Source organism: Lipotes vexillifer, unplaced genomic scaffold (assembly GCF_000442215.2).
Source record: "Lipotes vexillifer unplaced genomic scaffold, Lipotes_vexillifer_v1.1 scaffold1129, whole genome shotgun sequence".
Classification (NCBI taxonomy): Eukaryota; Metazoa; Chordata; class Mammalia; order Artiodactyla; family Lipotidae; genus Lipotes; species Lipotes vexillifer.
The window spans coordinates 512,037-521,969 of NW_006789022.1; the positions used below are offsets into that span (position 1 = coordinate 512,037).

Here is a 9,933-nt window from a genome sequence, read left to right on the forward strand (position 1 = left end):
GTGCTCCGCAACGGGAGAGGCCACAACAGTGACAGGCCCGCGTACCGCACCCGCCAAACAAAAAAAAAAAAAAAAAAAAAAAAAAATTATTTAGGCTGCACCAGGTCTAAGTTGCGGCATGCAGCGTCTTTAGTTGTAGCATGCAGACTCCTTAGTTGCGGCATGCATGCGGGACCTAATTCTCGAACCAGGGATTCAATCCGGGCCCCCCGGAATTGGGAGCGTGGAGTCTTACCCACTGGACCACCAGGAAAGTCCCTGCAATAATTTTTAAAAGAGTAAAATCACACAAAGTATCTTTTCCAGTCACAGTGGAACGAAACTAGGAACCAATAATAGAAAAACTGGAAACCTCACAAATATGTGGAAATTAAACAACATGCCCCTAAACAACTAATGGGTTAAAAAATAAATCAAAAGAGAAATTAGAAAATGCTTTGAGACAAATGGAAATGAAGGTAACATACTAAACTTTATGGGATGCAGCAAGAGCAGTGCTGAGAGGAAACTTGCAGCTGTAAATGCCTCATTAAAAAGGAGGATCTCAAGCAAATTCAACCCAAAACTAGCAGAAGGAAGGAGATGATAAAGATTAGAGTGGGCATGCCACGGAGCAACTAAGCCCGCGAGCCACAACTACTGAGCCCGTGTGTCTAGAGCCTGCGCTCCACAATAAGAGAATCCACCGCAATGAGAAGCCTGTGCACCGCAGCAACGGTGTAGCCCCCGCTCACCGCAGCTAGAGTAGCCCCCGCTCACCCCAGCTAGAGAAAGCCTGTGCGCAGCAATGAAGACCCAATGTGGCCAAAAAAGAAAAAAAAAGACTACATTGGAGATAAACAAAATGGAAGATAGAAAAACAACACAGAAAATCAATGAAACCAAAAGTTGGTTCTTTGAAATGGTCAATAAAATTGACACACCTTTGAGTAGACTAAGAAAAAAAGTGAAGACCTGAAAATTACTAAAATCAGAAATGAAAGGGGGTCATTACTATTGATTATACAGAAATAAAAAGCATTATAAGAGAACACTATGAATAACTGTATGCTAACAAATGAGATACCTAGATGAAATGGACAAATTCCTAGAAACACACAAACTACCAAAAGTAACTCAAGAAGAAATAGAAAATATGGACATACATATCTATAACAAGGAATGAGATTGAATCAGTAATCAAAAACCTCCCAGGAAACTCCAGGACCAGATGACTTCCCAGGCAAATTCTACCAATCATTTAAAGGATTAACACCAGTCCTCAAACTCTTCAAAAAAATACAAGAGGAGGGAACACTTCCTAAGTCATTCTGTGTGATCAGCGTTACCCTGATGCCAAAGCTAGATAAAGACATCACAAGAAAAGAAAACTACAAACTAATATCCCTTAGGAATATAGATGTAAAATTCCTCAACAAAATACTAGCAGACTGAACCCAGCAACATATTAAAAGAATTATACACCATGACCAAGTGGGATTTACTCTAGAATGCAAGGTGTTTCAACCTACAAAAATCAATCATTGTAATACACCAAATATGAAATGAAGGGGAAAAACCACATGATCACCTCAACTGAGGTAGAAGCATCTGACAAAATCCAACATCCTCTCAAGATAAAAACACTCAACAAACAAGGAATAAATAAGAACTTCCTCAACCTGATAAAGAGTGTTTATGAAAAATCCACAACCAATTTCATGCTTAATGGTGAAAGACTGAAGTCTTCCCCCTAAGATCAGGAAAAAGACAAGACTGCCTGCTTTCACCATTTCATCTATTCAACTTTGTACTGGACATTCTAGCCAGAGCAACTGGGCAAGAAAGAGAAATAAGAGGCATCCAAATTGGAAAGGAAGAAGGAAAATTATCCACAATCACAAATGATACACACATACAGGAAATCCTAAAGAATACACACACCGACACACACTATTAGAGCTAATAAATGACTTCAGCAAAGTTGCAGGATTCAAGAATACACAAAATTCAGTTTTATTTCTATAAAGACAATTTTGGCATCAATTCTGATGCGTGGGTTTTTTTCCCCCACACCAAGCAATTCTCTGACACCAGCTAAGTGCTCTACAACACAACTCAGTTCTGACATTGTCTACCTGGAGATAGCATCAGATTCCACAAGTTGGAGCCGCAGAATATAGGTCTCCTGATCACTCTTCAACTCAACAACCTTGGCTCCCTACTGTGTGTGGAGTAGCCGGGGAACACCTTATCCTGACGTTCCAGGTCCTCCCCTGACTGTCCTAAAGCACCTTTCCAAGATTCACAGCTCTCGAACAGTTACTACAATACATATCAAAGTACCTGCCCTTCCCCACAGCCTCTTTGAAAGAGTCCATGGAGCAATCATTCCACAAACACTTATCAAGCACCTTCTGTGTACGCTGACTGGTGTTAGACATTCGAGGCCTTCTGCTTAAGTGTGTGTGTGTGTGTGTGTGTGTGTGTGTGTGTGTGTGTGTTGGGGAGGCAGGTGTGTGGATACAAACAAGGTCTCTGCCCTGGGAGAAGTGCTGGCGGAGGGGAATCAGTGCACTGAATAGATTAATAATTTAAATGATCAAGCATCACCGCCACTGCCACCATCAAGTTCCAGTACTTTAGACACAGCAGCTCCTCCAGGGTGGTTTTCTCTAGTTCCTGCAGAAAACATATTGGCCCCCAATTTAGCATTGGCCAGAATTCCGGTTCCGGTTTTTAGGTGCCACCAAACCCCAGGCCCTCTTTCTAGGGAGAAGGAAAAGCACACCTCCAACCTCCTCCCATAAGGTCCGGGTACCTGGAGTATGAAACGGCCAGGAATGCATGTTGAACAAAGACAGAAGAGAGGCCCGGTCCGGACGGAACTGGGTCCCACCTCCTGTTCAGTTCTCTTCGACCCGCTGCTCCAGACATCGGGTTGTGAAAATTAAGAATCATCTCCACTGTAAAACACGACCGACGAGGATGGGATTCGAACCCACGCGTGCAAAGCACAATGGATTAGCAGTCCATCGCCTTAACCACTCGGCCACCTCGTCCCACGTACAAGATTCTTTCCCACATTCCTTTATCTCTCATCTCCGCGCCTCCCGGCACCCTCGCAGGCACTCCTCAGTACAGACCTGATGAGACCTAGAGGAGGGAGAGACGGTGGACAGAAAGGGGCTTTTTGTGTTCCTTTCCGCCTGCCACAGGCGGGAACCCGCGCCATCCTTCACCACTCTGCAGCCAAGCTCTGCCACAATTTCCCCTCTCTAAGTCGGGGACGAGCGCGCCGGGGTTTCAGGACGCGCTTGGTCCAGGAGGTCGCGCACTGACCCGGAGGAGGGGGTGCCTGTCTCTGGGAGCCCAGCAGGCGCGGCGGAGCCGTGGCGGGCAGTTTCCAGCGTTTACAAAGCGCGCGGCGCGGGCAGAGAATGCAGTAGCTCCTCCCGGCGCACAGGGGGCGAGCTGGCGCGCCCGAGGCCGGCGCGGGCGGGCGGGCGCGGCTGCGCGAGGGGCTCGGCTCGCCTCGGCTCGCTTCGGCCGCGCTCGGCAGGCTGCGGTAAATCCGGGCTTGCGGCAGCAGGCAGAGGCTGCGGCCCGGTAGTCTCTGCTGCGCGCCGCGAGCCCCGAGAGCCATGCAGATGTCCTACGCCATACGGTGCGCCTTCTACCAGCTGCTGCTGGCCGCGCTGATGCTGGTGGCGATGCTGCAGCTACTCTACCTGTCGCTGCTGTCCGGGCTGCACGGGCAGGAGGAGCAAGACCAATATTTTGAATTCTTTCCCCCGTCCCCGCGGTCGGTGGACCAAGTCAAGGCGCAGCTCCGCACCGCGCTGGCCTCCGGAGGCGTCCTGGACGCTAGCGGCGACTATCGCGTCTACAGGGGCCTACTGAAGACCACCATGGACCCCAACGATGTGATCCTGGCCACTCACGCCAGTGTGGACAACCTGCTGCACCTATCGGGCCTGTTGGAGCGCTGGGAGGGCCCGCTATCCGTGTCGGTGTTCGCCGCCACCAAGGAGGAGGCGCAGCTGGCCACGGTGCTGACCTACGCGCTGAGCAGCCACTGCCCTGATATGCGTGCCAGGGTTGCCATGCACCTTGTGTGCCCCTCACGCTATGAGGCCGCCGTGCCCGACCCCCGGGAGCCAGGGGAGTTTGCCCTGTTGCGGTCCTGCCAGGAGGTCTTTGACAAGCTAGCCAGGGTGGCCCAGCCCGGGATCAATTACGCACTGGGCACCAATGTCTCCTACCCCAATAACCTGCTGAGGAATCTGGCTCGTGAGGGGGCCAACTATGCCCTGGTAATCGACGTGGACATGGTGCCCAGTGAGGGGCTGTGGAGAGGCCTGCGAGAAATGCTGGATCAGAGCAAGCAGTGGGCGGGCACAGCGCTGGTGGTGCCTGCCTTCGAGATCCGTCGAGCCCGCCGCATGCCCACGAACAAAAACGAGCTGCTGCAGCTCTACCAGGTGGGCGAGGTGCGGCCCTTCTATTATGGGCTGTGCACCCCCTGCCAGGCGCCCACCAACTACTCCCGCTGGGTCAACCTGCCAGAAGAAACCTTGCTCAGGCCTGCCTACGTGGTGCCCTGGCAAGACCCCTGGGAGCCATTCTACGTGGCCGGAGGCAAGGTGCCGAACTTCGACGAGCGCTTTCGGCAGTATGGCTTCAATCGTATCAGCCAGGTGCTCATAAGGGAGAGGGCAGGGGAAATGGGGCAGGATGGATGGTAGGGTCAGGGAGCTATGAGTGGCTCTGGATGGGAAAGAGGCAATGAGGCAGGAGGGATCATAGTTCAGGAGGTGGTTGGATGGTTGGAAGATCCAGGATGCCTCCAGAGGAATAGGAATGCTGGAGCGAGCAGGGATGTCAGTCTCTGCCCTAGGAATGTCATCAAATTTTGCTGACCTGTCTCTTCCCCCACAGGCCTGTGAGCTGCACGTGGCAGGATTCGATTTCGAGGTGCTGAATGAAGGTTTCCTGGTTCATAAGGGCTTCAAAGAAGCTCTGAAATTCCATCCCCAGAAAGAGGCCGAAAATCAGCACAATAAGATCCTTTACCGTCAGTTCAAACAGGAGTTGAAGGCCAAGTACCCTGACTCCCCGCGTCACTGCTGAGCCCTTCCCTCCCCTAGTCTGAGAAGTCTCAGCCTCCTCACTCCTTAGGCCGCCCCTCAGGCCTGACTGGGGTAAGAAATGTCACTCCACTTTACAGTGGTAGCTGTGGTGTTTGAACACTGGACTTGAGTATGGGATGCTGGGATCAAGTCCTAGCTTAACCACTAACTAGTTGTGTGGCCTTGAGCAAATCCCATTCGCTCTCTGAGCCTCAGTTACCCCATCTGTTAAAGGGAGGTGAGAATACCTACCTCACAGAACTGTTGGGAGGTTCAGATGAGATGCTACATGTGAAAACACTCTGTAAGCTTCGTACAAATGTGAAGTATTATTAATATTATTACAGTATTATTATTGTTGTTATTATTGTTATTATTATTAACACTCTTGGGTGGGTGGGCCGTAGGAGAGCAAAAAGTATGAATGGGGCAGAGCTGAGAAGTCTGAGTACTTAACAAAATGGGCATTTTGGAAAGAAATCAGTTGAAGGCGTTGAATTTAGTTCTTAGCTTTTGGGTAACTTCCTGGTTGTCTTAGGCCTCCGTCTCGGGGGCCCTGGAGAAGGGATGGGTCTGCAGGCTCTGTGCGTGGGAGTCTGAGATCTGGACCCCTGAATAGGCTGGGCTGGGTAATTTGCCTACCGACTACAATGTGTAAATAAATGAGTGTCCACACCTAAAGCTGGCTCCATTACTCTCCTGAACCGGGCGGGGTGGGGGAGCAGGTCGCGTGCTCTCCCCTTTCAAGCCGTGGGTGGTGGCTGCGGACCGAGGCGCGCTGGCTGCAAAGCAAGGAACGCACGAGGGCCTTTCCTGCCTGTTGAAAGCCTGTGTGAATTTCAGTCGGTTGCTATGGAAACCGGCCCGCGGTATCCCGGCATGCCTCGCCCCCAGCTGTCCAATTGTGAGCACTCCGACGGGCGCCTGCTGATGACGCATGCGGAAGCGTGGACAGGCTCTTGCCTCAGGAGAAAAGGCTCGCTCGGCGCTTCTGGGAACCCAGCGGTGGTGGCCAGTACCGGCAGCCTCCGGCACCTCTCAGGGAGTCTCGGACGTGAGGCCTGAGGCCCCACTCCCCGCGGGTGCGTAACGCCAACCCTGGCGCCTGGTTCGCCCTCTCCGGCCAGTGGGTCGGAGCCGGCCCAATCTCCAGGGCCGAAGCGGAGACTTAACCGGCCGGATGCGTGCCGGGGGCCGCGGGACCGGTGCTGGCCGTGGAAGAGCCAGTGATTGTCCCGCCCGCGCCCGCGCGTACGCAGATGTAGCGGGACGGGAGGCTCTCGGCGCGCCGTAGAGGGGCTGTGTTGGCTTCTTCGAGGGTAGGGAAGAATCTTCCTTTCGGGGAGGACTGCTCTCGACATGCTCACTTTCTGAGAGATAAACTGCCTGTACACAGTGCCTTATAATTTGCTTTTCCATCCCTTACCGCTTGCAATCTTTATTATTCTCTTTTTATACCCAAGGTAAGGAGGGGGAGGTTGTGATTTAATTCAGCTCACCCAGTAGACTCAGACTGCTGGAGAGACCTCCCCCAACCCCTCACCCTTTCTGGTCCGGAAAGGTAGGACTTACCTACCGCTGCGTCTTCCAAAACACTGAAGAGGAGTTGCGAAGTTTGGGAAATGCAGGAACTGAGGCTTGAGATTGGGAAAGATGAGGCTGGTTTGGAGAACCGAGGTTTTCAGGTCAGGGTCAGATCATTTGTGAAATCATTGAGGAATGTTTCGAAACTGTCCTCTAGGCTAGGCCATTTAATTTACTTGAATTGACGTTTGCTACCACTACAGAGGCCAGGGGCTACCAAGAAGTAAAAGGCAATCCCTGCCCTGCAAAAGTTTGTTTGGTTTAATTTGTATTTGCAAATCCTCCAGTCATCAAATGAGTTAGTACTGTGCTAGGCGAATAAAGCGCATGTGCAGCCCAGCCCTGGTGAGGCTTACAGACTGGTTGGGGAGACAGACATGAGAATGGGCAAATAGACATGTACATAAATAAGGAAGGGTGTCTACACGGAACTAAAGGACTACAAAAAAAGTGCCCAGACAAGCACATCACAGTGAACCAGAAGCCCCCAGTAGACAAAGAGATGATCTGTTGAGAAGACTATTTATTCTTCCTCTTGAGTGATCTTTTGGCCGCACTTGGCACTGTCACGTCTCCTTCATTCTGAAGTTCTCTGCATGCTTTGAGTTTTCCCTCCTCCATCTCTTGCTACTCTCCTTCTGTTTTGCAGGGGTCGCATCATCTGCCCCTTTGGTGACCCTGGGAGTTCCATCACGAGCCCCTTCTCACTCCACACATTCTGCCTTGCTGGTTGCACCCTCTCCCAAGGCCTGAAGAACTCACTATATGTGATGACCAGATCTCTGCAGCCCAGATTTCTCTCTGAGGCTTAGACCCAGGTGCCCCCAACCCTGCCCCTTCTCTCCTTTCAGAGTCTTTGCTCACGCTACTTACTCTGGTTAAATGCTCCCTCCCTCAACCAGCTCAGCTCATCTGTCTGGCCCATCTTCCTCTGCCCTCAAAACTGCAGCAGGCTCCAGGTCCCAGTTTAGCTGTCTCTCCCATATGCCCCTCGTCTTAACTCTTCTCACCCCACAGTAATGATCTGCTTCTTGGCCTCTCTCTCATCCAGGAACTTGTAAACTCCTTGAGGTCAGAGACTGTCTTTCTGTCACACTTGTGTCTGCTCCCTACCATGGTGTCTGATGGTACCTAGCCTATATTAGATTTTCAATAAAGATTAAATGAGTGAATAAATGAAGGAATGCTTAACAGTGTTCAGTGTTGCTGAGAAGTCAACCTGAGGTTAGCACCAAAAAATATTGGCATTAGGTACAGGGAGGTCATCTTTTAACTCTGCAGGATCAGTTTCAGCTGAGAGCGATGCTATAGAAACACTGGAACAAGCGAGAGGTGAGAGTAGGAAGAGCAAGGCCTGGAAAAGGTGGAAAACGGGGGGCGATTGAGTGGAGTGGGGTGAAGTTTTGTGTTTCTGCTTTTTCTATATGGTGGGAAATTCCTGAGTGCGTCTAAAGTTTCATGGGACAGAGCTGTCAAGAGGGAGAGTGGAGGATGCAGAAGACGGGAGCACTGATGACGTGAGGTCTTAGAGGAAGCAGAGGGAGATAAGATTTGAGCACGGTGAGAAGATGAGCATTGTGGAGTGTTCTCAGGAAGAGAAGTGGGTGGCATCATAGGCAGAAGGAGCAGCACGGCGGGGGCGGGGGGCGCTGGGTAGGAAGTGCATGGTATATTTGAGAACTAAGCATTAGAAGGTGGGGTGAAGGAGCTGGACCAGCAGTTCAAGTCCAGTCTGTGCAGGGCCTCGAAAGCCCCAGTCAGATGTTTGGGCCCAGTCCCACAGACAGTGGGGAGCCCACCCTTGGCCTTTCCCATCTTATGGATCGTCACCTTGGCCACTGTTCCCGGGATTGGGATCACCAGCAGCATCCAAGGACATGGGCATTTCTGTGGTTCCCAGGCTTCCGGGAGATGTGCAGGCAGGGCCACTTGCACCTGCCCCACCCAGTGTGTGCCCAGGGTGTGGCGAGTCCAGTCACCCCCCTGGTTGTCCCCGTCTGCAGTGAGGCTTGGTTTGACTTCCCAAGTGGCCACTTTCCCGCTCAGAGCTGTGGGCAGTGGCGAGTGATGGCTCCACTCCTACTCCCAGAGCCCAGATGCCCGTCCAGCCTCCAAGCAAAGACACAGAGGAGATGGAAGCAGAGGGCGACTCAGCCGCCGAGATGAATGTGGAGGAGGAAGAGAGCGAGGAGGAACGGAGCGGCAGCCAGACCGAGTCCGAGGAGGAGAGCTCAGGTGAGCCCCACACGCCCGCGCGCCGCCCGCCCCCACTCCACCCGCCCTGACTGGCCTCTCGTCCCAGAGATGGACGATGAGGGCTATGAGCGCCGCCGCAGCGAGTGCGTCAGTGAAATGCTGGACCTGGAGAAGCAGTTCTCGGAGCTGAAGGAGAAGTGAGCAAGGGACCCTGGGGCCAGGCAGGGCTGGCTGGGGCCTGCGTGGAGCGGCGCTCCGCTCGTGTTTGACGCGCAAGCACACCGGTGTGCGGCTGCCTTTTACCTCCCAGGTTGTTCAGGGAACGGCTGAGTCAGCTGCGGGTGCGGCTGGAGGAGGTGGGAGCTGAGAGGGCGCCCGAATACACAGAGCCTCTCGGCGGGCTGCAGCAGAGCCTCAAGATCCGCATTCAGGTGGCAGGTGTGTGCCCTGTTCCCCTACCAGAAGCCATGGCTCTCTGTCCCCTTCCCCTCTCGTCCCTGCTCTGCCTCACCTGTGCTCCTGGCCCCCCTTTATGGGCCCCTGGGTCCCTGGCCAAGCAGGACCTCCCTCTCCCTCCCTCCACAGGGATTTACAAGGGCTTCTGTCTGGACGTGATCAGGAACAAGTACGAGTGTGAGCTGCAGGGAGCCAAGCAGCACCTGGAGGTGAATGTGCTGGGCGCTGGGCGCTAGGTGGGGACGGAAGTGGCTGCCCCGGCCTGCCTGGCTGAGCCACTCCGCCTCTTCCAGAGTGAGAAGCTGCTGCTCTACGACACCCTGCAGGGGGAGCTGCAGGAGCGGATCCAGAGGCTGCAGGAGGACCGCCAGAGCCTGGACATCAGCTCTGGTGAGGCGAGCGGCTGGCTGGGCACCCCTGCCCCAGGCCCTGTGCTTTCAGTGACTGCCCCCCATCTTGGCCTCAGCTTCCCTGCCTGCACAGGGGGGTTGTAAGAGGACCTGCTTCGTGGTCACTGTGGGGACTGAATGAAAGCAGCCAGGGAAGCGCCTAGCCCAGAGCCTGGCACACAGTGGGGACTCAGGAA

The 9,933-nt window shown here is 53.1% G+C and overlaps 2 protein-coding genes and 1 non-coding gene across 3 annotated transcripts in view; 2 read left to right on the forward strand and 1 right to left on the reverse strand.

Moving 5' to 3' along the window:
- Nucleotides 1-2,959: 2,959 nt before the first annotated feature.
- TRNAS-GCU (transfer RNA serine (anticodon GCU)) lies at nt 2,960-3,041 on the reverse strand. The gene has a single exon. It is a non-coding gene; the product is annotated as a tRNA-Ser (tRNA).
- Nucleotides 3,042-3,480: 439 nt separating this feature from the next.
- B4GAT1 (beta-1,4-glucuronyltransferase 1) lies at nt 3,481-5,792 on the forward strand. Its single transcript, XM_007461948.1, has 2 exons — nt 3,481-4,679; nt 4,921-5,792. Exons 1-2 carry the CDS (start codon nt 3,624-3,626, stop codon nt 5,110-5,112), a joined length of 1,248 nt encoding a protein of 415 aa, XP_007462010.1. The 5' UTR covers nt 3,481-3,623; the 3' UTR covers nt 5,113-5,792.
- Nucleotides 5,793-6,104: 312 nt separating this feature from the next.
- BRMS1 (BRMS1 transcriptional repressor and anoikis regulator) overlaps nt 6,105-9,933 on the forward strand; it is a 7,353-nt gene continuing 3,524 nt past the window's right edge. Inside the window, exons 1-6 of the mRNA XM_007461949.1 lie at nt 6,105-6,362; nt 8,785-8,930; nt 8,998-9,088; nt 9,202-9,329; nt 9,477-9,556; nt 9,641-9,737. Coding sequence (XP_007462011.1) covers nt 6,292-6,362; nt 8,785-8,930; nt 8,998-9,088; nt 9,202-9,329; nt 9,477-9,556; nt 9,641-9,737 — 613 coding nt within the window. The 5' untranslated portion in view covers nt 6,105-6,291. The remainder of the gene's footprint in view (nt 6,363-8,784; nt 8,931-8,997; nt 9,089-9,201; nt 9,330-9,476; nt 9,557-9,640; nt 9,738-9,933) is intronic.

Excerpts from the sequence above, each read along its gene's own strand:
- B4GAT1 (XM_007461948.1), top strand. The coding sequence starts at position 3,624 with ATGCAGATGTCCTACGCCATACGGTGCGCCTTCTACCAGCTGCTGCTG. Across the intron at positions 4,680-4,920 it reads GCTTCAATCGTATCAGCCAG|GCCTGTGAGCTGCACGTGGC; the intron begins GTGCTCATAAGG and ends CTTCCCCCACAG.